At 53.6% G+C, this 25,907-nt stretch overlaps 12 protein-coding genes across 12 annotated transcripts; 9 read left to right on the forward strand and 3 right to left on the reverse strand.

The window, feature by feature from the left end:
- Positions 1-133: 133 nt before the first annotated feature.
- Positions 134-4,618, reverse strand: UBP2 (ubiquitin-specific protease ubp2). Its single transcript, XM_062891356.1, has 2 exons — positions 4,176-4,618; positions 134-4,121 (listed from the first exon to the last, which is right to left on the reverse strand). Exons 1-2 carry the CDS (start codon positions 4,195-4,197, stop codon positions 757-759), a joined length of 3,387 nt encoding a protein of 1,128 aa, XP_062742697.1. The 5' UTR covers positions 4,198-4,618; the 3' UTR covers positions 134-756.
- QC762_509540 (uncharacterized protein) lies at positions 4,540-6,216 on the forward strand. Its single transcript, XM_062891360.1, has 5 exons — positions 4,540-5,130; positions 5,203-5,322; positions 5,405-5,599; positions 5,668-5,977; positions 6,064-6,216. Exons 1-4 carry the CDS (start codon positions 4,911-4,913, stop codon positions 5,766-5,768), a joined length of 636 nt encoding a protein of 211 aa, XP_062742698.1. The 5' UTR covers positions 4,540-4,910; the 3' UTR covers positions 5,769-5,977; positions 6,064-6,216.
- QC762_509545 (uncharacterized protein) lies at positions 6,215-7,703 on the reverse strand (the record flags this gene model as incomplete). The annotated part of the gene is made up of 2 exons (XM_062891361.1): positions 6,215-7,513; positions 7,692-7,703. 2 exons carry the CDS (start codon positions 7,701-7,703, stop codon positions 6,215-6,217), a joined length of 1,311 nt encoding a protein of 436 aa, XP_062742699.1.
- A 905-nt stretch (positions 7,704-8,608) lies between these two features.
- Positions 8,609-10,258, forward strand: QC762_509550 (uncharacterized protein; the record flags this gene model as incomplete). The annotated part of the gene is made up of 2 exons (XM_062891362.1): positions 8,609-10,154; positions 10,212-10,258. Exons 1-2 carry the CDS (start codon positions 9,173-9,175, stop codon positions 10,256-10,258), a joined length of 1,029 nt encoding a protein of 342 aa, XP_062742700.1. The 5' UTR covers positions 8,609-9,172.
- Positions 10,259-10,576: 318 nt separating this feature from the next.
- On the forward strand, positions 10,577-11,075 carry QC762_0086580 (uncharacterized protein; the record flags this gene model as incomplete). Its single annotated transcript, XM_062883997.1, has 2 exons — positions 10,577-10,763; positions 11,053-11,075. The coding sequence occupies 2 exons, from the start codon at positions 10,577-10,579 to the stop codon at positions 11,073-11,075; spliced, it is 210 nt and encodes a 69-aa protein (XP_062742701.1).
- A 39-nt stretch (positions 11,076-11,114) lies between these two features.
- UBC4 (Ubiquitin-conjugating enzyme E2 4) lies at positions 11,115-12,221 on the forward strand (the record flags this gene model as incomplete). Its single annotated transcript, XM_062891363.1, has 5 exons — positions 11,115-11,158; positions 11,376-11,421; positions 11,542-11,571; positions 11,682-11,865; positions 11,925-12,221. The coding sequence occupies 5 exons, from the start codon at positions 11,115-11,117 to the stop codon at positions 12,062-12,064; spliced, it is 444 nt and encodes a 147-aa protein (XP_062742702.1). The 3' UTR covers positions 12,065-12,221.
- A 2,446-nt stretch (positions 12,222-14,667) lies between these two features.
- Positions 14,668-15,414, forward strand: QC762_0086600 (uncharacterized protein; the record flags this gene model as incomplete). The annotated part of the gene is made up of 3 exons (XM_062883998.1): positions 14,668-14,671; positions 14,710-14,897; positions 15,349-15,414. 3 exons carry the CDS (start codon positions 14,668-14,670, stop codon positions 15,412-15,414), a joined length of 258 nt encoding a protein of 85 aa, XP_062742703.1.
- A 230-nt stretch (positions 15,415-15,644) lies between these two features.
- QC762_509580 (uncharacterized protein) lies at positions 15,645-17,504 on the forward strand (the record flags this gene model as incomplete). The annotated part of the gene is made up of 3 exons (XM_062891364.1): positions 15,645-15,832; positions 15,896-17,413; positions 17,471-17,504. 3 exons carry the CDS (start codon positions 15,645-15,647, stop codon positions 17,502-17,504), a joined length of 1,740 nt encoding a protein of 579 aa, XP_062742704.1.
- Positions 17,505-18,496: 992 nt separating this feature from the next.
- Positions 18,497-19,817, forward strand: FEN1 (Elongation of fatty acids protein 2; the record flags this gene model as incomplete). The annotated part of the gene is made up of 3 exons (XM_062891365.1): positions 18,497-18,595; positions 18,672-19,247; positions 19,296-19,817. 3 exons carry the CDS (start codon positions 18,497-18,499, stop codon positions 19,815-19,817), a joined length of 1,197 nt encoding a protein of 398 aa, XP_062742705.1.
- Positions 19,818-21,049: 1,232 nt separating this feature from the next.
- Positions 21,050-23,439, forward strand: QC762_509600 (uncharacterized protein). Its single transcript, XM_062891366.1, is given in 4 exon segments — positions 21,050-21,350; positions 21,369-21,500; positions 21,582-21,863; positions 21,919-23,439. The coding sequence occupies 3 exon segments, from the start codon at positions 21,489-21,491 to the stop codon at positions 23,152-23,154; spliced, it is 1,530 nt and encodes a 509-aa protein (XP_062742706.1). The 5' UTR covers positions 21,050-21,350; positions 21,369-21,488; the 3' UTR covers positions 23,155-23,439.
- On the reverse strand, positions 23,424-24,919 carry QC762_509610 (uncharacterized protein). The gene is made up of 2 exons (XM_062891367.1): positions 24,331-24,919; positions 23,424-24,260 (listed from the first exon to the last, which is right to left on the reverse strand). The coding sequence occupies exons 1-2, from the start codon at positions 24,579-24,581 to the stop codon at positions 23,828-23,830; spliced, it is 684 nt and encodes a 227-aa protein (XP_062742707.1). The 5' UTR covers positions 24,582-24,919; the 3' UTR covers positions 23,424-23,827.
- QC762_509620 (uncharacterized protein) lies at positions 24,385-25,896 on the forward strand. The gene is made up of 3 exons (XM_062891368.1): positions 24,385-24,733; positions 24,991-25,371; positions 25,563-25,896. Exons 2-3 carry the CDS (start codon positions 25,141-25,143, stop codon positions 25,680-25,682), a joined length of 351 nt encoding a protein of 116 aa, XP_062742708.1. The 5' UTR covers positions 24,385-24,733; positions 24,991-25,140; the 3' UTR covers positions 25,683-25,896.
- Positions 25,897-25,907: the final 11 nt, after the last annotated feature.

Below are 25,907 nucleotides of genomic sequence, written 5' to 3' on the forward strand. Positions count from 1 at the left end.
GGACAGGGAAAGGAACGGAAATAGAACTCAGAGAGCATAACTCGTTGTTGACAGGTGTATTTTGCAGAAATAAGGGCAAGGGCAAGGAAAGGGAATAGCATGGGCATTCTAGCATAACAATCTGCAGCATAGCATTCGTCAACTGGCAATTCGCAAGTAATCTACATTTATTTCTCCGGCTAACCTACCAAACGTGATGGACACTTATGCCTCTTAGCAGAGCATCAAATCTAGTGTTGATACCTAAGTGTATCATAGATCCCTCAACCTGTCTCGTCATTCTTACAAGCAACACCAGATGGCATATTCCATTTCACTGACAACCACACACCATTAACTGCTCATCAAAACCTACCAAATCGCTTGCTCAACCCCGACGTAATTCCTCCCTCTTGAAATCATACCTCCCCCCTTACCCCAACCAACCCTCTCGATCGTCAAGAACATAATAACACAAGCTAGACAGTCTCACCTACACCCATCACCTCACTCACACCTCACACAGAAGCTCGTGGTGCACATCCACCACAGTCCATCGCTGGGTCTGTCAGCTATCTTTCGAAGCCTTTTCCCTAATCAAACCCCCGTGAAAGATAGTCATCACGCCCCCCAAAACAGTCACCACCCTTCCAAAATTCGCTAGGTAACATGCCTCTTTCTCATTTTAAAAATACCTACTTCTCAACAATTCACACACACCTCCAACCCATACAAATGCTGCCCAATCATGCCATTGCCCCAACACGCCCACGCTGCTCACCCACCCCGTACCCTCTTCCGGAGCGGCGTGCTCACCAAGCCCGCCACCTTGTCAGCACGTACATAGGCCGCCCAGCAAGGCTCAGCCGCAGTCCCCGCCTGCTTCCTGAAATCCTCCTCGCTGTGCACCGTCACCAATTCATCATTGTATTTGTGCCACGCGCCCCGCTCAAAATCCTTAATCCACACCCAATAGTGGCCGGATCGGGGGGTTCCAGTGTGGCAAAACACCGCGTGAAGCCTGTATTCAACCTCTCCGACCACAAGCCCCTGTTTCTCCTTGAGAAGCTCTGCCGAATCATCAGCCCGCTGGCGCTCCTCGAATTGCTTCAGCTTCTCGGGGGAAACCGCAACCCACCCCCCTTGAACCTCCTTGGTGGCAAGAGCAGTTCTCTCGTCGGCATCAACGAGCTCATAATCCCCATCAGCATCAACAAGACCATTCTCAGTCACAAGCCTGTCAATATCCTCCTCCGACAAAATCTTGGCCGAACCCGGCTCGAACGCCCGTGGCTTGGTATTCAGCTCCTCCAACCGCTTGTTGAGAGCCCACAGCCTCGTCCGCTTCCCATACCGCTCGTCCCCTGGGACAACATCCATGAAGAGATCCAAATACAACGGATCGTTCAGCTCCACTGGATTCTCGTTCTTCAAGTCGAGCGCACGACTCCTAGGGAATAGAAAGTGCAGAATATCAGCAGGCCTTTTGAAGACCGAATACGTCATCTTGTTTGTCTCTTCATTCAGCTGGACATCCATGCCGCGCCCAATGGCCTGGTACAGATCCTCCTGAACCGCCTTTGTCTCATGAAGCGGTGCCATGATCATGCGGTTGCGGTCTTCGTGTGTGGTCCAGCCCTGTACGTCGTCGTTCCCGCGCGTCCGGTTATAGATCCTAAAGTTGCTGTAAAAGTGATCGTCGATGGGATCGGGTATTTCCTCGCTTCCGTCCTCCCCGGCATTGCGGCGCGCACGGGCTAGCTTGAGGGCTGCTTGAAGATGTTCCAGTATATTTCCCATGGCCTCGTCGACATCCTGTTGCGCAGTGCCCTTGACCTCGTCTTGGTCAAGTTCCTTTACCAAAGCTTCCAGGGGCCCCACCTTCTCCATCCTCTTCCCCGATCCCGTTGACGCAGCAGCTGGCGTCTCTCCCACCAGCGTCTGTGAACTAGATACGCTGGCCGTCTCGACGTGCTCGAGTTCGGAGGTCTCCTCACCATTCACCATCTTGGCATCAGCGTCTGTAGATATCGTGATCTTGAGCTCGGGAACCGCAGATTTGGCAGCCTTGGGGCCAGTGGCCTTAGACTCAGCAGTAGAGCCTCCCTTATCAGCTCGGGCCATGGCGGCGTTGGCAAGCCGCTGGCGTGGTTTGACGTGAGTGTATCGAGTCTCTTCCATCTCGTGGAACAAAGTCTTGAGCTCGCGCGCGAATTCATGGCCGAGGAAAGCTTCCTTTTTTTGGCCTTCTTCCACCCCGCTCACACTTCCACTCAGGATCTCGCCCACCCTGTCTGTACTGGCCTCGGGCGTGTCTAGGTCCAAGGTCCGCAACAGGTCCCTGATGACATCGACTGTGTAGAGATACTGCAGGATGCTGTTCAAGTAGCAAGTGTTGCGAATGTTGTCAAGCCCGACGGGCAACGTCAGCTCTCCAGCCCCGACCTCCATCTCTTGTCCATTACTGACAGGATCGCAAAAGTCCTGGTTCTGGGTTTCGCCGCTCACGAGGCTCTCCAGCTGCCCGCTGATGGTCTCAAAGTCGCCCAAGGCCTCGTCAAAATCCTTGTCACCTCTACGCTGTCTGGCCATTCTCGCTCCAATGAGATTCATTGCCGTCACAACAACCGCCGCGTCCTTTTCATTGTTGTTCACACTTTCCAGGGCGGCATAGGCTATGGTATCAGGTGCTGTTTGGGCCGTTGCGTCGAGCACGCCATTGGCCTCGGCCTCGTCCATGTCGACCACGGCAATGTAGACCAAATCCCTTTGGCCTAAATCCCGAGCAATTTTGGCCAAGTGCAGCCTGTGCAAATGTCCTGCTTCGGGCCTGGTTTCTCTGTAATGCTTGTACCGCTCGATGATCCGGTCCTTGGTCAGAGTTCGACCCTGTGCCCTCCAAAAGCCGAACCATTCCCAGTCCTTGTCATATTCACTCTTCTCGGGGCGAGGCAAGGCTTTTTGATCTAAGTGGACGGCGTACATCTGCATTTCCTCGTCCCCGTGGTAGGCCAAGCAATTGAAAGCCTCCCTGTAGTAGTGCTCGTGATCCCGGTCCACGGCGGCTTGCCGCTCATATGCCCAAATCAACATGGGTTCGGTTGTCTTGGAAGAAGCCCCCAGTAAATAGAAGTAGTGTAGATCGGATTCCGACACTTTCCAGTGCACGGTCCGCGTCTGGGCATCGTCAACTCCGAGTACCGTCTGCAGTTTTATGCGAGCAGGCGAATGCTGATGAACAAGCTCAGGTCTCTTCTGGTCGATCACACTCTGTATCTCGCTCTTGACGTTCTCAAAGAAAGATCTCTCCGAGTACAGGAATGTCCTGCCGCCGTTCTCCGGTGGGACCTGTGGGGAGATGTAGAATGTGTCTTCGGCCTCTTGCCTCTTGGTGAAGCCCAGGTAGAGGAAAAGCTCCTCGCATTCTGGACCGAATTGCACCATGAACGTCTTGTTGCGCTCCGATATCTTCTTCTCGGCACTGGTGGAATCATTAGACATGATGTTTGTAATGTACATGTTCAGTGTCATGAGGGCGCTGGACTCGAGTTTAGCGAGCTTCTCTTGCGTCATGTCCTTAAATCTGCCCGGGTCCTCGTCCATGGCCCTCTTGAGGTTTCTCTTGGCGCGCGACTCATCCGTGACGATGTCGATCCACCTACTGGCCAGGCGTGGTGCTGACACATCGAGCCGGATGCTGAAGCCGCAAAAGCTGCACCGGTAGCTGGTCTTGCGCATCAAAGGGCCCAGTTTCTTGTCCCTACTAGGCCAAGTAGCGAGGAGTTGCTTCCCCTTCTCCTCGCCGAAGGATTCGTCATCCCCCGGTGCCATGACAAAGTGATGTTGAGGATGGCCAGGGCTACTAAATTCTGGCTCGGCCCAGGTGAAGACGAAGTGGTACCGGCAGTGCTTGCATAGACAAGCCATCTGGTGGCCGTGTGTCTGCGAGGGAATCATGATAAGGTCGTGGTCGTCGTTGGGACCGACTGGGCCGGGACGGGCTCCTCGCAGATGGTAGCAAGACTGGAGTCGGGGTTCAGACCGGTTGGCATGCTGCAGAGCACCCCGGTACCAGTCCTCGATGAGCCTTCTGGCAAGGCGGCCACCTGTGTTGAGGGAGTCCATGGTTGATAGGCGGGGCACTGGTGGGATGTGTTAGAACAATCTCGACATCAAGAGTCCCAAGCAAGACTTACTGGTGGATGATGCTGTATTCATATGTATGGCTGTCTGTCTGCTGGATAAACGGAGATGATGGAGATGATGAAATTATGGGGAACAGGTTGGGTTTGCGTAACAGCCGGCAACTAAGTTTCCCTTCGTTTTATTTAGACAGTGAGTCCGGAGTTCCTGATGGTAGCTCCTGCTACGTAGAATCGATTTTTGCCTCTGACGGCTGGCAGCTGACGCAGCCGTGGAGGGAGCGGTGGGAAGGCACGACCTGTGATGATGGAATGGAGCAACTGGATGGATGGCACAAGGAGGAGGGGCAGTTGGCAACAACAAACAAAGTACCGCCGTGACCCGACTTTGTTTGAAGAGCTAGCTTCCACGAGTTTCCACGTCATGATTGGCATGTTAAAATAATCAGTAACCATCAATTCAGTCTTCAGCAGCCTCAATACTTTCTCGATTGCCATCACCCCCAAACTACAAGAACCCATTTGTCCAGCCCAGACTTTCTTGTACAGACACACCTTGTTCCAGACTCCCAAATCCCACCTCCAAAAACCAACCAATCAAACCCTCTAAAATCCAATGCACGTCCCCTTCTGCGCCCTGTGCTCCCAGAAATCCAATTCGCAACCCGCAGCAGCAGCAGCCGCCGCATCCAACTGACATAACGATATTCCCAAGCTCTCAACCCATACCTTGATAAACCTCCCACCACCCCCCTCAGCAAACCAACCCCCCTCCAAATCCAGCCCAAAATGGCGCCCCACGCCGGAGGGGACTCCTCCTCCTCCTCCTCCTCCTCCTCCTCCTCTGACAAATACAAGCCCCAAGATGCTGTCCACGCCGCCCTGACAATGGGTGCCCTCTTCGGCACCGGAGGTCTCTTCCTCGCCGCCGTCAAGACTTCCCTCGAGAAGAAGCACGTCGGTCCCTGGGCTGTCTTTTCCAAGCACGGCAACATCGCCGCTACTTTTGGTACCCGCCACCCTCACCCCGTCATGTCAATCAATTGGTCGCATTCATACTGACATGGATATATAAAAACAGCCGCCGTCGGCTCAGTCTACGAGTTCTCCCGCGTCGCCTCCGCCAACCTCCGCGAGAAGAATGATCACTACAACAATGCTATCGCTGGTGCTTTTGGTGGTGCTGTCTTGGGGTTGAGAGGTAACCCAACCCCTCCTACTGCTAGCTAGCTAGACCTTGCATGGAAAGGAAGGAAGATGTTGACAAAAACCAAAAACAACAGCCGGCCGCATCCCCGCCATCCTAGGCTACGGCGCCCTCATGTCCGTCACCTCGGCCGTCTTCGAGTACACCGGCGGCCGCATCCAAGGCGCCGGCCGCAACCCCGACGTAGACGAGTTCGAGCGCAAGGAGATGCTCCGCAAGAGATACAGAAGGCCGGTGGAGGAGACGATTGCTGAGATTGGGGAGGGGAGATGTGAGTCATATTTTTCCCTGCACCTCTGACAAAGGAAAAATGCTGACATTGTTTGACGCAAAAAACAGCTATCAAGCTCCCTGGATACGATGAGCGGAGAGCACAGAGGCTCAAGGAGGCCTACGGCTTCGAGGTGAAGCCTGTATGCGCGGATCCTGAGCGTGCTTGAGAAATACGGGTATAGAGGTTTAGAGAGAAAGAGAGACAGACAGAGGTGGCTGGGTTCCCCGGAAAAGGCAAACCATTTGTACACACATAGCCGAGAATGGGGGGCTAGCCGGTGGCTCACCTCGCCAAAATGAGAGGTGATGTAAATGGAAAGGGTTTTTGAATTGTGGTTTTCAGCATCTTCAAAATTGGTGCTCCTTGAGCTTTCTGGTATGATTCTAAGCCAACACTGCAGCTTGAGTTCCCACCCCGTCTTCATCATTGAGAGCGAATTAAACTAACAGGCAACAAATGAGAATCTGAGCTTTGCCTGTAGCGTAACTGGGAATGAGCAGTCAAGATGAGAACCGGAAGAGCAAGCATCAAAGCGGAAATCAAGTCTGATTTTCTAGGTTTGCGAATCTCTCTCTCTTACCCCTTAGACCCCCTCAGAATCCAGCCTACCACTCACTCCTTCTGCACCCCCTTCCCCGACCTCAACAGTTCCACAATGTCAGCCATAGTATGCTTCCTCTTCATCACAAGCCCCTCCTTCCCATCCCCCTCCTCTTCCTCCGTCAGCCCCCTACACTCCTCCAGCTCGTGATCCCACCTCCCCTTCGTCGCCCGTCTAGCAACATCCAACCAACTCCTCCTCCTCTCCTCCGAAGTCGCAAACGACAACCTCGACCCCTTGGAATCCCTAGTAGAAGAAACCCACCCCTCCCCCGACCCAACCCCATCCTCAGACCTCCAAATATCAGGCCTAGCATGTGTCTCTTCCCCTTTATGCTCCCCCTCAACCTCCTCACAATCCCCATGCCCCCTCAATTTCAATCCACTTCCACCCACCCCAGCACCAGACTGTAACCCCCCCTCCACAAAATAATGCTCTCCCGGTTTATACCTAGGCGTAGACTCACCGCTCTCATACCGGTCCTCGCTGTGATCCCCACCATCAGGAAACTCAGGAAACGACTCAAGCCTATAAACCGGCTCTTCCTCCGTCTCCCTCGCCCCCGGCGAAACCGCAGAGTCAGAAACCGACAGCCTTCTCACCACCTCCTCAAATCTCCGAACCTCCGACAGCTTGCTCGGTCTAGCCGCTCTCTGCTTTCCACCACCCAACCCCAACCCCGACCCCGACCTGCTGCTGGGCGTCACCGCACCGCTCCCCCCAAAAACAGGTGTATTCGCCGGCGGAAACGGGGCAAAACCCCCCTCTTTTCTCTCCGCCGAAAGTGCAGACCCCAACTGTCGCCCCATGATACTACTATCCCCCATCCCACCGCCAGGACTCACCGGACTAGCTGGTGACCCAACAGCGGTATTTGGTGTATTGGGTGGTACTACCACTACACCGCCGCCACTCCCATTCCCATCCCCCGACCCGGGAGGAGACATCTGCCCACCATCACTCACCAAACCCACCCCCTCCCTCCCCCTCCTCACCCTCTCCACATCGTCCGCCCTCAAAGAAAGCCTGTCCAGCTCCCCAGCAGCAATCATCATGCCCGCAACAGCAATCAAATCCAGACTCGGCCTCCTTCCACACCCCCACCGTTTAAACAGCGGACTCGCCCCCTGCGCCGGCTCCTCCAGCCGATCCCGATTAGCCCGCCGCCGTTCCCTCCCGTCTGCTGCGTGATGCTGCTCACTTTCCGGCTCTGTAGCAGGAAAGGAGACAGATTTCGAGCGCCTGATCTTCTGGCGGAACTTTTCAAAGGCGCCCCGCCGAGTTTGGGAGGGGGATGATGGGGAGGAGTTCTACTGGGTTGTTAGCTTGGGGGGGAGGAGAGGAAGGAGGGGAGAGGGGGGGATGTTACCTATTCCCCTGCTGGTTGGGGGTGGTCGAGCTCTGCTGGGCAGGTGATCGTTGAGGCTGATGATTCTCTTAGAGGGGGGTGTTCATCGATTTGATGGAGGGATGATCCCGGATATTTACTGTTTTGTTCATCAAAAGATTTGAGTCGGGAGTCAGGCAGGGCGCTGGTGCTTTGGTTGGGGCTTTTTCCTTTGAGGTTAGGTCTTGAACTTGTTGGTAGGTTGGAGGCGCTTTGACGGCGGTGTTTGATGGGGGTGGTGTCTAAAAAGGGGATTCGGCTTGGTGGCCTTTTGGGAGCTTCGTCGGGAGAGGACTGCTCGGGTGGTTCGGCGAGGTGCCCGTCGTAGCCAAATTTGGGTTTGCCTGGGTATCCTGCTCGCTAGGCTCGGTATTGTGAGGTTGTATCTGACTGGTTGCTGGAGATGAGGTTCTCGGAGGGGGAGTAGCGGAGCTGCATGTCGAGGGCGGAGATCATATTGTTGGCTGGGAGGTGGTTGTAGGCGAGGTCAATGCCAGGGATGGTTGTCCAGCAGCAGCTGAGAAGACGGATGGCAGCGAAGGTGGCTAGGCTGTCGTTGTTGTTGGTGATGATGTCTTGGAACATATCCGGTTCGGCGGTATTGGACATCGTAAGGTCTGCTGCTATTGTGTGTGTCGAATATAAGTGTAGGTATGTCAGACACCGGGCGGCTGCCCGGTTCTGGAACAGAGTAAGGTATCGCCAGTGACGGGATTACCTGGCGTTTGTGATCATGATAGCTAACGATACTAAAAAGGCATGGTAAAAGGTAGCATGAAATTGGTAATGGTCACTCCGGAGGTGAGTGAAGAGAAGCTGGATGTTTTAAGTTTCTCAAGCCAGGTTCTTCGAGCAGAACGCTCTTGCTCTGCCAGTCGGAATACGCTGCGATGTCATGCTCCTTCCTTTGAATTGGTTCATCACATGTCTCCATTTTACATTACTGTTACCATTCTCAGATTGAATCAGAGGATGTTACTTGTCAACCTTCAAGGAGACATCTGCTCTCTATTCAGTTGTTTTTTTGCCCCTGATAAACCCCTGTCAGGGGCAACGGATATCCAGTAGATAACCCTAACCCCCATAACTCACCAGCCTCGGCCCAGGTTATCCGTGGATCGGCTAGTGGCGGGGATGAGCACTGGGGATCGGGAAGCTATCGGGGCCATGGACAAGCAGGAATGGGAAACACAGCGGGGAATGAAATACAAGGTGAATTCTGCTCCAGCCACCAACGTCAGAATACCGACGAACCCAATTGACCATGTCCAGACTCCTCTGCAGACGATTCCCCGCCCGGGCCCTTCTTCAAGCCCGGCCAGCGCTCCCGACCCGGAGCTATGCGTCGGCATCTCCAGCTGTGCAGTTCGACTGGGAGGACCCGCTCGGAGCAAAGGACCTGTTGACGGAGGAGGAGCTCGCAGTCTCCGAAACAGCTGAGCGGTATTGCCAGGAGCAATTGCTTCCCCGAGTACTACGTACGAACCGTTGAACCCGAAACCCTCCGAATCCGCCTGCTTGGGCTAACGGCACGATAGAGGCATACCGCGATGAGCACTACGATCCCAAGATCCTCCGGGAGATGGGCGAGCTGGGTCTCCTGGGAGCCAACCTTCAGGGGTATGGATGTGCTGGAGTGTCGGATGTGGCTGGAGCATTGATCACTAGGGCCGTCGAGAGGGTGGACAGCGGTTACCGAAGCGGCATGTCGGTTCAGTCGTCGTTGGTCATGGGTGGAATTCATGAGTTCGGTTCGGAAGAGCAAAAGGAGAGATACCTCCCAGACATGGCAAAGGGCAAGCTTCTTGGTGCTTTTGGACTTACCGAGCCGAACCACGGCAGCGATCCGGGCTCCATGGAGACGACTGCGCGCGAGCACCCGACCAAGAAGGGGTGCTACCTGCTCAAGGGGTCCAAGACTTGGATCACCAACTCGCCCATCGCCGATGTTCTCCTCGTCTGGGCCAAGCTCCAGGAGACTGGAAAGATCCGCGGATTTCTTGTTGACAGGAAGGACTGTCCTGCTGGCACACTCGAGACACCCAAGATCAGCAACAAGACTGGACTCCGCGCTTCCATCACCGGAATGATTCATCTCGAGGACTGCCCTGTCCCCAAGGAGAACATGTTCCCTGGGGTGGAGGGACTGAAGGGACCGTTTGCCTGCCTAAACAGCGCCCGGTATGGTATCTCTCTCGGTGTGATGGGTGCTTTGGAGGACTGCCTGGCGAGAGCGAGAACCTATGCACTGGAAAGGAAGCAGTTCAAGGGCAACCCCCTTGCCAAGTATCAGCTGATCCAGAAGAAGCTCGCAGACGCCGCCACTGATATCTCATACGGCGTCCTGGCCTCCATCCAGGTCGGCCGGTTGAAGGAGCAAGGCAAGGCTACTCCCGAGATGATTAGCATGGTCAAGCGCCAGAACTGTGACAGAGCTCTGTGGAATGCCAGAGTTCTCCAGGAGATTTTCGGTGGCAATGCTGTCAGTGACGAGTATGGTATAGGACGCCATGTGGCGAACCTCTATGTGACTCAGACCTATGAAGGCCAGAGCGATATTCATAGTAAGTTCTACCACCCGAATGCTGACAAAAAGCCATGCCCTGGCTAACTGTGTATAGGTCTCATTCTTGGAAGAGCCATTACTGGCGTTCAGGCATTTGTCTGAGATAAAGTTGGTCTGTGAGCATAGATAAGACTAGAACCAGCTGTCTCATCTGAATAGAGACTACGCTCGCGAGCAATATGAGCAAAGGTTCGAAGCGGTATCGTTCTTTATCTTCGCATTACACACATGTGACGGGTGCTGTATGAACTTTATACCAGGGCTGATAAAGAAACCTGTGACTGCTTATCCAATATCTTTGAAATGGGGGTTTCATCGGGCTTTCCAAGTCTCGAAGTAGAAAGCAGGGGTTCAAAAAGGAGGATTGGACAGTTTGTACTATCTAAACCTTCCCTATCGTGGCATAGAAAACTGTTAGTGATGGCCACTTGTGGCGGTGGGCTGGGTGGAGGGGCGGCAGTGACGATTGGGCGCCAAACAAGCAGCAGCCCAGCGGCTGGGTCCCGCCTGAAAATTCGCGGTGGTCCCAGCGTTGTGCCCCCCTCCCCTGCTCGCTCAGCTTTTGGCGTGGGCGTCCTCGGCACCTATCGAATCGAAATCCGCCTTTGTCGACCCGCCCACTTTCCCCCCTCTTTCCTCTTGCAACCTAACTTGACCAACTTCGCATCCCTCTGTTTTGACATCTCTAAACCGCAACCCCCTCTTTTTACAAAGTAAGCTCTTCGCGTGCCTCAAAAAAAACTCTTTCTCTTTACCTCTGCTGCAATCTCTGCTCTCTCCGCTCTCTGCTCTCGTGCCTTTGTACCTTGTCGTCACGGTGCGCCGTCAGAACCGACGATTCATTCGGCTTCCGTTTTCTTCCACAGCCAAAGCTGACACAGCCTTAAATTCAACAGCGCCCCGGCCTTCTTCGACGTAGCATCTCGTCGTCGAGACACACATCACACAAACCTCAGAAATGGCTCTTAAGCGCATCAACAAGGAACTCGCTGACCTCGGCCGGTATGTTCAAAAATTCCCGATTCTCTCCGTTTGCTCATTTCCTGGACGCCGGGAGCCTTTGGCCGCTCCGTCATTCGATGGTGGGGCCGGGCTTTGAGCGGGGTTCAAGAACCACGCCCAAATCCCCGGGAGACTGCTCCAACTGCGTCTAGGATATGGACGATGGACGACGACACGCGATAGTTTTGGCAGAGATGCTGATGTCTTGATTTTACAGCGACCCGCCCTCTTCCTGCTCTGCTGGCCCAGCTGGCGACGATCTTGTAGGCATACCCCGCTATCTCCTGTTTGCACGCCGTGTTCGATGACGCGAAGAGCGCGTGACCGCCATCACCACGTTCGGAATCATCTGTGAGCCAACTGCTAACATGGCAAATCAACAGTTCCAATGGCAAGCCACCATCATGGGTCCTGTAAGTTGCTTCCCCTTTCCTGTTCAAGCGCTGGAGACAAGAACACGAGGCTTGGCCTTGGCGCTGTGAACAGCTGCGATAAGCCGCAATGTGCTAACCAGAGACAACAGAGCGACTCGCCATACACCGGGGGTGTTTTCTTCCTTCAGATTCAGTTCCCTACAGACTACCCTTTCAAGCCTCCCAAGGTTCAGTTCACAACCAGAATCTACCACCCCAACATCAATGCGAACGGCAGCATCTGCTTAGACATTCTCCGTGACCAGTGGAGCCCGGCCTTGACGATCTCGAAGGGTATGTGTTTTGACGCACTTGACAGACAAACTTGGACCTGTATACTGACTCTATCACAGTGTTGCTTTCAATCTGCTCCATGCTGACGGATCCCAACCCCGACGACCCGCTTGTGCCCGAGATCGCCCACGTCTACAAGACGGACCGTGCGAAATACGAACAGACAGCTCGGGAGTGGACCAGGAAGTATGCCGTTTAAGGGGGTAGTTGAAATTGTTAATGCAGGCGAGGTGGATGGTTGACTCGGTTAGCCCCGGGAAATCTTGGTCGGCAGCCTCAACATTTCTACCCTGGCTGTATAGCGCGAGCAAACGACGAATACTCTCTGGTGTTTGGTGAGCGTGCGAGCTGGCGATGGATGCTGGAAGAGTCATCTAAACTGGACGGTCGGCTGGGGATGGAGCGGGAGAGGTAGATGCGCAAGAATCAACAACTATTTCACTGCATCATCAGCTATTACTACACTCTGGGGAGCGGTTCTTGGGATTTTTTTCGGGATGCATTTGTCTTTGACTACCCCTCACATGTTCTCTTTTTCTTTCTTTCTTAGGAACACAGTTGTGTCACGTATTTCTCCAAATTGCTATTAGACACACGGGACGCGGCAAGCGAATTTGATCAGTGCTGTTTTTTTCAAGGTGATTGTGAGGTTGATTCCATGACCACTGTGACATGTCCGAGTTTGGGAGGCAAACCGCTGTCAGGGAAATAGCCGAATGCATGCCTCCGGGCCAAGCCGGGACTTGCTCCGAGGGAGCGGTTCCGGGTTTGTCTTGTGATAACATGATTTGTGACATGATTTGATAGGGAATATTTATGATGATGGAACATTTACGATCTGAATTTACCAAGGATCAAAACTCGGGTTACGGGTTTTGTGAGTAGGCCGGAGAGGGGCACTCTCAATCCTATTTCTAGAGGGAGAACGCGTGAAGGAACAGTAAGCTGCTTATGAGGGGAGGCGAAGATGGGACAAGAAGGGGTGGAGGAGCATTTGGGTATGTTCAGAGGTGGGAAGATCTTGGGTTGGGTGGGTTGATTTGGGTGGGTGGCTCGGGGAGACACGTGTTGTTGGTGGCTTCTGGCTTCTGGCTTCCGGCTTCCGGGGAAGGGCGGAGGCACGGAAGGGGGGCTGAGTTGAGGGTGGTGGTGGCCTGTATGATGGGCTCTTTTGTGTGATGGGAGGAGATCTTGTCCTCTGGTGGTGGTGGGCTTGTGTAGATGGCCGGTTGGTGGTCATACTGTAGATCCGAGGAGATGGGAGTGGTGGGTGGTGGGTGGTTAGAGGTCTGGTCTGGTCTGGTTTGATGGAATGGGCCGGAGGTCGGTGTTCAAAGGGTTGGTTTGCCCGATGGTTGATTACGAAATATCGTCAGATGGTAAAACAGGAAAGGGGGGGAAGAAGAGGGAGGTTATGTTTTGTTGTTGTGTTTGTGTGTAAGCCAAGGTCTAGATGCAAGTTTGGGATTTACCTCAGGGATGGTGCAGTTCAGGTAGTGGTGCAGGGCGAGAGATAAAGATAGGTAGCAAGTAGAGGAGATATAGGAAGACGACGTGGGTATGAAACTTTGAGATGAACGGGAGAGGTGCATGCGTTTTGATGCGTGATGTGCGTCAGGGTTTGGGTGGTAGGTAGGGGCGGTTATGTATGTATGTTCGGCAGATCGAGACGGGAGTTTTCTTTGGGGAGGCTTGAAGTGGAATAATAAGGGTGGTGGTGGTGATAGTGGTAGATGAGGATGAGGTGAGGCATAGGATGAAGCAGAGGATGAGGTTGTTTGTAGATGCTACTGACTGATATCTCCCATCTGGATGTAGGATGTACGTAAAATACCATATCTACACGTGTGCCGTGACTGATTGTATGCAATATCTGCGCCGATATCCGACTGGGCGTGAGACTTCAGATTTTCTGGGCAATCGTTGACATCGTGAACTTGACACTGACATCACCTTTTACCGCCGCTGAGTCAACGAACGGCAGGTAAGCATACATCCAGCCCGGAGGCTTGGGATTACACTTGGCGGCACTCGTGGGCTCAAATTATCAAAATGGTCTGATTTCTGCAGAAGGAATCGGCGGGGCATTGAGGCATTGCTTTGCTTTTCTCTTTTCTGTGGCGAGACGCACTGGTTGGTCCCGAAACTGAATCGTCGCTTGCGTATCAGGATCCCAGCCGAAACAGCAACAACAACGCTCGGCCGCCCTCCTAGTAGAACATGTGTGTCCAATCAGGAGCGTTCCTGGTCCTTCAATGTGGAGCTGATCTGACCCCAGCCTTGGCACCCGCTCCTGACAAGTCGAGCTACCGCCGTTGGCTTTCTCTCCGACAGCTTGCAACGAAAGAATCTCTCTCATGCCTGTTGCGCGCGAATGGGAGCTGGCGGTTAATGACCCTCGAAAAGAGGTATCTCCGTACCTGCAAAACATCCGAACAATCTTGAGGCAGAGATGGTACTGCGGTCTCGAAAGTGGCGCCATTTTCCACCGTGCCGTACCCTACCTCGACGGGTGATCGGTCTGATCACAGACTGCCGTTGGCCATTCAGCAGTTGTGTACGCTGCGAAGCCCTAGGTCAGCCAGTTTCGGTTTGGTCACACGGCGCAAAGGACGGAGTTATACAGCGTCAGGATGGGTGATCGGGATACACTTGATATGAGGTCTTCAGCAGCTAATGATGTGTCTAGAGAGCAGAACAGAGTCATCTGGGCTGGGCTTATTATTATGGCGTAGACATCCGATACTGACCTCTTCGAGCACAAGGCCAGCGGCGAGGAGGACCCTTGCTGCCGTTTATAACATGGGTGAGCACCCGTTCGGCCCCCCTGCAGTGGTGCCGCAGAGCCCCGCCCCGAAGGACAGCGTTACAATTCTCTCGATGTCGTTTCGACAACGTGGGGAGAGGCCGGCCGCAAGTTCCAGCCTCGTTCGATTTCTTTGGATTTCCCTGAGCACCACCGCTACCTGGCCCCTGCTTGGCATGCTGCACCTGCACAAGCCGTTGCCGCTGTCTCCATCTTGTGTGCCATCGTGGTTCTAGGCGCGCCTCCAGCTTCTCCTATCCCTCTCCCACCCCTGACAGGCTCCACGTTCTCTCACGACAAAGAGCTCCAGGACGCGATAACCCCCTTGCCGAGTCATTTTGCATTCGTTTCTCTTTCTTACCTACTTCGAGTTCCCTCCTCTTTTCTCCCTCGTCTCCGGCAGAGTGGCCTAGATACCTAGCACACGCAAACTTGGGTCCCAGCAGCCGCCGTACGCAGGCATTTGTGGACAGGTATGATCCTCACACATCAGCTCATGTTTCTGGTGACTTGCTTCGCTTGGCACCTCACATAACCACACTGGCTCCCGCACCTTTGGTGCTGCCGAACCTTCCCCTCTCCCTTCTCCCTCTCTTTTTGCTCGGCGAAGTGCAATCGTTTCGAGGTGTGTGGTTTTGCTAACCATACCGCCTCCCGGCCGTTCCTGGCATATGCAGGCTCCATATCCGCTCATTACTATTCTGTCTCACGGCCGAGGCCTCACATTCACGACTGTCGTTTAATGGGTCTGGTTCGCACGCTTTCAGCAGGTTCTGACGACGAATTATCGACTCTTGGATATTTATAACACGCTTCAACATCTTTTAATTGGGAATCACTAGAGGAAAACGGGGATCGACTGCCCCAGTGGGAGGGTTAGAGAGACGAGGATTTCGAAAAAGAAAAAGAATCAGGAGGAAAAGCAGGGCTGAATTGCTGGATTTAATCGAGACGACGACGACTATCACCCACCATGTCGGGTTACGGAGGTTACGATGGGGGTTTAAGGAGCAGCGGGTCAATGAAGCAGTCGGAGAGATCAAGATGGACGCCACTTACACGGATGTTGTTGTCGGGCGAAATGACACAGGAAAGGCAAAAGGAACTGACTCCAAGGGAAAAGTTCGACAAGTGGATGGTGAACGAAGGATATCGCCGAATGTAGGTGGTTTGCTTTTGGATTGCGACGATGTGGTGGGTAGGTGAAGGCTGACATATCGCCAGTTTCGTCTTCGTTTTCATGTTCCTCCACGCCATCTTATTCGCCTTCAGTTTCGTCAATTTTGCGGTGAAGGAGAACTTACAAATAGCCCGAGACACATTTGGCCCGACGTTTATGATTGCCAGATCCGCTGCGCTGGTCCTCCACGTCGATGTCGCCTTGATTTTGTTCCCCGTTTGCCGAACGCTCATTTCCATGGCCAGACAAACGCCCCTGAACGGCATTATTCAGTTCGACAAGAACATCACTTTCCATATCACCACCGCTTGGTCGATCGTGTTTTGGTCCTGGGTTCATACGATTGCCCATTGGAACAACTTTGCTCAGGTCGCCGCTAAGAACAACTTGGGCATCTACGGATGGCTTCTCGCCAACTTCGTGTCGGGCCCGGGCTGGACTGGATACGTGATGTTGATCGCGCTTATGGGAATGGTCATCACCTCGGTTGAGAAGACGAGACGCGCCAACTATGAACGATTCTGGTACACTCACCACATGTTTATCGTCTTCTTCTTTTTCTGGTCGATCCACGGTGCCTTCTGCATGATTCAGCCCGACTTTGCACCCTTTTGCATTTCGATCGGCACCCAGGCTATCGGCGTCTTTTGGCAGTACTGGATGTACGGTGGTTTCGCCTACCTGGCCGAGCGTGTTGCCCGTGAGATTCGCGGCAGACACAAGACATATATCTCCAAGGTCATTCAGCACCCGAGCAACGTCTGCGAAATTCAGATCAAGAAGGAGCACACCAAGACCAGGGCTGGACAGTACATCTTTTTCTGCTGCCCGGCTGTTTCTCTCTGGCAGTATCACCCATTCACTCTGACCAGCGCTCCCGAGGAGGACTACATCTCGATCCACATGCGCGTTGTGGGTGACTTCACCAGGGCTGTTGCTGAGACTTTGGGCTGCGAGTTCGACAAGAAGAAAGGGGATGCTTCCAAGGTTGTTGGTGTGGATCAGTCCAACGATGAGGTTGATCCCGCTCTCCGCCGTGTGCTTCCCCGTGTTTACATCGATGGACCCTTTGGCTCAGCTTCCGAGGATGTGTTCAAGTACGAGATTTCGGTTCTGTGCGGTGCCGGTATCGGTGTTACGCCTTTCGCCTCGATTCTCAAGTCGATCTGGTACCGCATGAACTACCCTCAGAAGCGGACACGGCTCAGCAAGGTCTACTTCTTTTGGATTTGCAGAGATTTCGGTTCTTTTGAGTGGTTCCGCTCGCTTCTTCTCGCTATTGAGGCGCAGGATGTGGACAACCGAATCGAGATTCACACGTACCTGACAGCCAAGATCAAGGTCGACGACGCGACGAACATCATGATCAACGACGCCAACGCCGACAAGGACACGATTACTGGTCTCCGGTCACCGACCAACTTTGGTCGCCCCAACTGGGATATGATCTTCAGAGGTATCCGGAAGCTTCACACGCCTGCCGAGGCTGGTGTGTTCTTCTGCGGTCCCAAGGGTTTGGGCAGCCAACTGCACGTCTTTTGCAACAAGTACAGCGAGCCTGGGTAAGTTTCGATGATCCCTAGACGGACAGTTTCATCAGTTGCTGACAACTATGACAGGTTCAACTTTGTTTGGGGCAAGGAGAACTTCTAAACGCCATTGCCACATCTTTGCTTCTTTCCCATGATATCCTCTCCAACCAGCAACAGTGGACAACGTCGCGGAGAAAAGTTAGCCCTGCGACCATGATCTGAGGGCGCGGGACGCAATGCATAGCAGATCCCGGGCTGGAGGATAACAACGTAGGGGTCAACACCGACGCTGGCCACGTCCTCAACTCATCCCGCCGACGACCTGTCAGGACACCCGGTCGGGATTCCTCCCCGCTCCACTGCCCGTACAGTTGGAGAAGAGCCCACTTCATACATCCTGTTCGGATGGTGGATTGAATATTCATACGCATACCAATACCCGAGATATCCCACCCTATTATACCTCAGGGGCAGCCAACAGCAGCTCTCTCTCAGCTCGCATTTAGCGCTTTTGTTACATATTCTTCTTGCTATTTATATACACTTGTACCTAGTCTTTACAATATTCCCCATATTCCCATTTAAGCAAATGTTTTTTTTTCTGGCTGTTTAAAAGACAGTTTGATATTTGAGTTCTGGTAGAGAGTAAAGTGTAAATATTAGACATGGCTTTGACGGCGGAACCATGCTGAAGCGTGCTTTCCCTGAATTGATACCACAGAGAACACCAGAAAAATCAGCTCATTGGACTTAAACTTGGGTAGTTACAGTTTTCACCTTTAATTAGTTACCATCTACTGAATAATTCAACGCTCCTTCCTACAGAGCATTCCGTACCTGCCAGTTCCCCCCACCTAACCCAGGCAGCACACTTCCTCCCCGACAGGGGTCTAAAGTGGGGGACCCACTTAAATTCTCGCTCCCAATTCGCGAAGCGCGTCTCACTTTACCTCAAAGAGCTGAACGCGTCAAACTGCGCTCTCGTCCAATCTTCCTTGCTCTGACATCACGAAGCTTCGACCTCGCCTCCTCACTCTCGCAACCGTCGACAAAACCAGCGATTTTCTCACCACAACACAAAACAGCAGAGAGGACAAGAAAAAAGTCGCAACCATGGGAATCAAAAACTTATTCCAGATCATCAAAGACGAGGCGCCCGATGCGGTCAAGGAGGGGGAGATCAAGAACCAGTTTGGGAGGAAGGTTGCGATTGTAAGTTTGTTGTCTACTCTTTTCAAACCCACCTGAGAACGGTATTTTTTAATTTTGGGGCTGAAAAAAAAAACAGGACGCCTCTATGTCAATCTACTCGTTCCTCATCGCCGTCCGCTCCGACGGCCAGCAGCTCATGAACGAAGACGGGGAGACGACGTCTCATCTGATGGGCATGTTCTACCGCACTCTTCGAATGGTGGACAATGGGATTAAGCCGCTTTATGTCTTTGACGGCGCGCCGCCCAAGCTCAAGTCTGGCGAGCTCGCCAAGCGGTTCCAGCGCAAGCAGGAGGCACACGAGGGGTTGGAGGAGGCCAAGGAGACGGGGACGACGGAGGAGGTGGAGAAGTTTAGTCGGAGGACGGTGAGGGTGACGAGGGAGCATAATGCCGAGTGTCAGAAGCTGTTGAAGCTGATGGGGATACCGTATATTATTGCGCCGACCGAGGCGGAGGCGCAGTGCGCGGTGCTGGCCAGGGCGGGGAAGGTGTATGCGGCGGCGAGTGAGGATATGGACACGCTGTGTTTTGACAGTCCGATTTTGCTGAGGCATTTGACGTTTTCGGAGCAGAGGAAGGAGCCGATTCAGGAGATTCATGTGGCGAAGGTGTTGGAGGGGTTGGGGATGGAGAGGAAGCAGGCATGTTACGTTTTTGTCATGGTTGTGATGTTTGATATGGCTAACATTCGGGGATAGTTTGTCGACCTTTGCATCCTCCTCGGCTGCGACTACCTCGATCCCATCCCCAAGGTTGGACCCTCGACCGCCCTCAAGCTCATTCGCGAGCACAAGACTCTGGAAGGAGTGGTCAAGTTTATGAAGGAGGATCCCAAGAGCAAATATGTCATTCCTGAGGACTGGCCCTTTGAGGATGCCAGAGACCTCTTTTTCAACCCTGACGTTCGTCAGGCGGATGACCCGCTTTGCGACTTCAAGTGGGAGAAGCCTGACATCGAGGGGCTGGTTCAGTTTCTGGTCAAGGAGAAGGGTTTCTCTGAGGACAGAGTGAGGGGCGCGGCGGCGAGACTGGAGAAGAACATGAAGAGCAGCCAGCAGAGCAGAATCGAGGGCTTCTTCAAGGTGCAGCCCAAGACGGAGGAGCAGAAGAAGGCGCACAAGCGGAAGCTGGAGGAGCAGAACGAGGCGAAGAAGAAGAAGCTGAAGGACGAGAAGAAGGAGAAGGCCAAGTTGAAGGCTAAGCCGAGGGGGACTGCTTGATTTTGTATCCTGTCTATGGGGGGTTGGTTTGCTTTCACGACATCTCGGGGGGAGGGGGGTCTGGTAATGGTCACATGGCTGGCTTGCTTTGGATGGGAAGGTAAGCTGGGTCTGGCGTTTATGGTGTTGATGCTGGGCGGGGAATTAGGTTGATGAGCCTCAAATCGGGATTCTTTGCTATTATTGGGGAAATAAGGAGAAGCATATATCACGGTAGTAGCCTGGCAGTAACAATGATCAACCACAATGCACTGTCAACATGACATGTTCGCCGCAAGCTGCATTTTGCATTTTTGCATCTCGACGGATCTCCGAGTTGGGGTTTGCGTTGCACTGTCTTTTGGGGAAAAGTGCATAACCTGGAGAGGGCTGTTTTAGTGCAGGAGTGGGTGCGTACCTGATTAGGAAGATACCTCGGCTTGTTCTTGTTCGGTGGGTAGCGGTCGAGCGGTAATCCGGGCGATGCCAATTGGTTCATCAATTTAGTTGCTTTGGGGTTGCATGACATCACAGCCGAGGGACCGTCATTTTGCTGCTGCTGCTAGTTGTTGAATATTTTGGAGGAGCGGCCTTGTTTGAATTTGTATAGGGAACGGTGCATGTGACTGTTCCAAGGCGGGACGAAGAATTGTTCTGGATTCGGGGGCTGTCTGGGGAGGGAGGGGCACATGACTCTTGAGCTGATAGATTCGACAATCATGTATCATCTTGGAATGGCTGTGATCAAACGGACAGATATCATCCTCGGGGATTCCTTTCAAAAATGGAGGAAGCTCGTGAAATTCAAAACCACTGACGGGGATGGTGGATTATCTACCCCACGTTTCTCCCCCCTGATGGTTTATTCTACCCCACATTCCAGAACAACGTTGCCCCTTGTGTGTGTGTGTGTTGTGTGTGTGTGTGTGTGTCTGTGTGTGTCTGTGGTGGTGGTGTTCTTGTGCTTGCTCCGAGGCTTAAATGTTGGAGAGGGGCTGGGTATCGAAGATGTGTTCCTCATGGAAAATGTGGTACCTGGCGGGCAAGGGCAAAGAAAGACATGAATCCCGTTCAGACGTTAAGGCGTTGTCCGTTACGTCTAGGCTCGCAACGGCGCACGATAGAGCAAACGCGGCGTAACGGTAGCTGTTACAAAAAGTCACTTTCACGGGCATACTGTCAGGTACAATATGTACCCTACAACAAAACCCCGAAATCTGAAGAGGCTGGATGGGAACACAAAGACACGTGCCCCCGGACTTTTTCCTGGAACAAATTTCCGGGGTAGAGCATACGGTACCAGGATGGTAAAGGCGGGTTTTGCGGAGAGCTCGGCATGGTTTGCATGTGATTATCCCGCACCGCTAACGAAAGCGGCCCTTTATGGAGACACACCCGCGCCCGCTCATGAAGGGGGGGAGTAGTTAGTTTTGCTTGATCGCAAAAGCTGTTTCGTGTGTTTTTTCTTTCTCTTTTCCTCTCTCTCTTCTTCATTCCCATCACCTATCCTGGACTATTTGAGAGTTCACCACACACACACACACACACACACACATACACACACATACACACACACAACAACCGCCACAATGTCCAAGACCTTCACCCAAGCCGACGTTGCGTCGCATAAGACGACTGATTCCTTGTGGATCACCATCGACGGCGATGTTTATGACCTGACCAAGTTCCAGGATGACCATCCAGGTGTGTGCACATTCTTCTTTTGGCGCAATAGATTTGGTGTCTTTTAGGCGCGCAATGGTTGCTGACTGAGATGGTTTGACAGGCGGTAAGAAGATCCTCCAGAGAGTTGCCGGCAAGGACGCCTCGAAGCAGTTCTGGAAGTATCACAATGAGGGTATTCTCAAGAAGTATCAGAAGCTCCAGATTGGCTCGTTAGATACCAAGCCCAAGAAGGAGGCACCCCCTGCTCCCGCGCCCAAGAAGGAGGCCCCTAAGCCTAAGCCTGCTGCTGCTGCTGCTGCTTCTGCCCCTGCTGGGGAGGCTGAGGCTCTTGAGCCGTTTGGAGAGCAGATTCCTTTTGGTGATCCTGCGTGGTACCAGGGCGTAAGTTTTACTCATGCCATGGCTCTCTGTGACAGCAGCTAACAGAATAACCTAGCACCACTCCCCCTACTTCAACGAGACCCACGCCGCCCTCCGCGCCGAAGTCCGCGAGTGGGTAGAGACCGAAGTCGAGCCCTACGTCACCGAATGGGACGAGAAGAAGGAGGTCCCCGCCCACATCTACAAGCAGATGGGCGAGCGCGGCTACCTCGCCGGTCTCCTCGGTACCCACTACCAAAAGGACTACGTCAAGAACCCCATCAAGTCGGTCCCCGCCGAGAAGTGGGATCTCTTCCACGAAATGCTCCTCACCGACGAGCTCTCCCGCGTTGGGTCCGGTGGCTTCGTCTGGAACGTTATTGGTGGCTTCGGCATCGGCTGCCCCCCCTTGGTCAAGTTCGGCAAGAAGTCTGTCGTCGACCGTGTCCTCCCTGGCATCCTCAACGGCGACAAGCGCATCTGCTTGGCCATCACCGAGCCCGACGCCGGTTCTGACGTCGCCAACCTCACCTGCGAGGCTAAGCTCTCCGAGGATGGCAAGCATTATATCGTCAACGGCGAGAAGAAGTGGATCACCAACGGTATCTGGTGCGACTACTTCACCGTCGCCGTCCGCACCGGCGGCCCCGGCATGAACGGTGTTTCCCTCCTGCTCGTCGAGCGTGACTTCGGCGGTGTCTCCACCCGCAGGATGGACTGCCAGGGCGTCTGGTCTTCGGGCACGACCTACATCACGTTCGAGGACGTCAAGGTCCCCGTCGAGAACCTCATCGGCAAGGAGAACCAGGGCTTCCGCGTCATCATGACCAACTTCAACCACGAGCGCATCGGCATCATCATCCAGTGCCTCCGCTTCTCCCGCGTCTGCTACGAGGAGTCGGTCAAGTACGCCAACAAGAGGAGGACGTTTGGCAAGAAGCTGATTGAGCACCCCGTCATCCGGCTCAAGCTGGCGCACATGGCAAGGCAGATCGAGGCGTCGTACAACTGGTTGGAGAATGTGATTTACCAGTGTGAGAAGATGGGCGATACCGAGGCTATGCTTCGTCTCGGCGGCCCCATTGCCGGTCTCAAGGCTCAGGCTACCGTCACGTTTGAGTTCTGCGCCCGTGAGGCGTCGCAGATTTTCGGCGGCTTGTCCTACTCTCGCGGTGGGCAGGGTGGAAAGGTCGAGAGGCTGTACCGTGATGTGAGGGCTTATGCTATCCCTGGCGGTTCCGAGGAGATTATGCTTGACCTCAGCATCAGGCAAAGTATGAGGGTTGCCAAGATGTTGGGTATGAAGCTTTAGGGGAGGGTTGTTGTACAAAAGATGGGTCCTGTAAGAATGGTGTACCAGTATGGGTGGTCGGCGGTAGACGGCATCGTTTCATATTTCTCTCTCTTTTGGTTTTTCATCATCTGTTCTTAGCATGATATCAACAACAGATTTGTTTTTTTTTTTTCTATTTTTCGGTTATAAGAATGGCATTTGGATAGGATGTTCTGGTGGTGGAGCTGTCATGGGGTGTAGCGGGAGCATAGAAATATATCTGATCAACATTAAACTTGTCTTCAACTTGCTCGCTGTTGTATAGTGGACTTGCACATGGTTTCGATGGCTGTGCCCCCTTGTAATCGTGAGAAATGCCAACACAAAGTGTCAAAAGGCCCCCGGTCCTCTAAATGTCATGGCTGAGCTCCCAGCAAGAATCCCACGCAGTGACGAAGAATGTCTACTATATTCTCCCTCTCCGCATCCACACTAGAAGATACCCCCAAATATACATCTACCCCTGTTCTTCAGAGCGCCATCCATTCCAAACCATCTATCTCCCGATTTCGAGAATCATACATTTGCAACCCCCAAACGCCAGCCAAACAAAAAAACCCCTGCGCTTTCCCATCTATGATACCAAATAATACAATTCTTTTTTCCCGGCGTTCCCTGAGCACGGGGAAGAACCCACCCTTCCCTTATATCATCACCTCGTGCCCGACCCCTCCCCCGGCGGCATATCAACCATCTCATACCCCCCCCCACCATCCCTCCCCCTCCCCCTCCCCCGTCCCCTGCTAAACCCCTGCTCCAGATCTTCCTCCCCGTCCCCCGCCCCCCTCACATGCTCATTCGAGTTCCTCAGCTCCCCAGGCTGCGACTGCCCCCTCGCATGCCCGTTATTGTTGCCGGCACCATTCCCCCCAAACGAAATCGGCTTCAGCTCCCTATACCTACACCCCCAAGTCCCGAGCACCACCCCCAGCACGCTAGCGCAGGCCATGCTCACCCACCAGGCCATGTGCTTCGGGAGCTCGCCCGTGTAGAAGGTGACGACGACGAGGTGGATGAAGTGGAGGGAGAGGGCAAAGTCGGTGACGAGTTTGGATCGGCCTATCAGGACTACTATCGCGGCGCCCCTGTACAAACGAACAAACGTCAGTACCGGGTTGAAAATCAAAATGGGGGAGAGGAAAGGGGAAAACAAACATCAACACCCCCCCGTTCAGCATCGCGAGGAACCCGCAAAGCCACCCCTGCGTCGTGTCCCCTCTTATGCTCTGCCATCCCAGCACCAGGTCGAGGGTGAATGCTGTGCCCGCTACCAGGGCGGAGAAGAGGAGGAGGGTGAAGCTGAAGGTGTAGTACAGCGCCTGGAGGGCGAGGATCTGGGAGGCGATTTTGAGGGGGGGGAGTTCGGAGAGGGAGCCTGGGCGAGGGGGGCGGCGGCGGCGGGCCATTTTGTTATCGTCGTGTACGGTGGGTATGGAACGTCTCGCTATCGGGGCATATCTCGAGGAGGGAACGCGCGCGCGGTCGCAAAAGTCTGGATGGGATCCGTGTACTCGGTAAGGAGCTCGGAATGCTCCTGGGGGTTTATTATGATGGGGTTGTGTCGAGCCAGTCGTCGATTATATCTCTGCCGTTTGTATCTTGCTTCTTCGATATACCTGTCTCTCCAAGCAGAGTGTTTCAATCAAGTCCCCGTCGTCAAGCCCAAGGAAGTGTTTAAAAAAATTAACTGTCTGGCGCATCAAATGTCAAAGAAAGATACCTGGCTGTGCTGTGCTTCCTCCACAGGCGCACCGCTGCAGCCCCCTGTCCCGTCCAACGGTACGTAAGATTACATAATCTAACCTTGAACATTAGTAGCCCACCCACCCCCCCCAACCCCAACCCCCTGGCTCCCCACATTTTCCCCAATCCCTGTTTCCGGCCGGCAACTGCCATCATCTTCAACCTTCCACCAACACTACCACTATATCCCACCACCCGACGACAGCAAGCAAAACCGCAACTATGGGCTGGCTATCCTCCTCCTCCCCCGAAGACCAACGCTCCCAAGAAATCCGCGCCGGCACCGTCGCCCCCTCCCGCGCCGAGCGGGCCCGCTGCTGGGAGGCCCGCGACGGGTATTTTGCCTGCCTGGACAAGAACAACATTGTGGACGCGCTGAAAGAGGAGAAAGCCGCTGGCAAGGCTTGCGGGGCGGAGGGCAAGGTTTTTGAGAGGGATTGTGCTGCTCAGTGGGTAGGTTTTGCAGCCTCTTTATTTTTTTTTATTCTTTTACCTTCCTTCTGTTACTGGGATGAGGTGGAGGGGGATACACAGAATATGTCTCTCAGGAGGATGGGTGGAAAGAGAAGGGTTGGAGGGAGGAGTGGTTATGAACTTTTGTTGTGTCTCGGAAGAATGTTTTATTGATACGACCGAAAATATAGGTAACATACTTCAAAAAGTGGCGCGTCCAAGACATCCAAAAACGTCAACGCATCAAGGAGCTCGAGGCCCAAGGCGCAAACAGGCTGGACGTGCAGACCGACTTCACGCCAAGGGGTTAAAGGGGGGACTTGAGAGCAGGGGAAGGGAGAAGTGTGACGATAGGAGGAAGTGTAAATGTACAATATGAACAACCTCACCAGGTTGAACGGATATCAAAATATGGAGACGGAAATACCTTAGGGGAAGGAAGGAACAAGGCGTTTACAGGAGCCATACCCATAACAAGAACCATGAGATAAATAAGGGAACATTCACAACTCATCATCCAAAGCCAATAATATCAA

Source organism: Podospora pseudocomata, chromosome 5 (assembly GCF_035222375.1).
Source record: "Podospora pseudocomata strain CBS 415.72m chromosome 5, whole genome shotgun sequence".
Taxonomy (NCBI): Eukaryota; Fungi; Ascomycota; class Sordariomycetes; order Sordariales; family Podosporaceae; genus Podospora; species Podospora pseudocomata.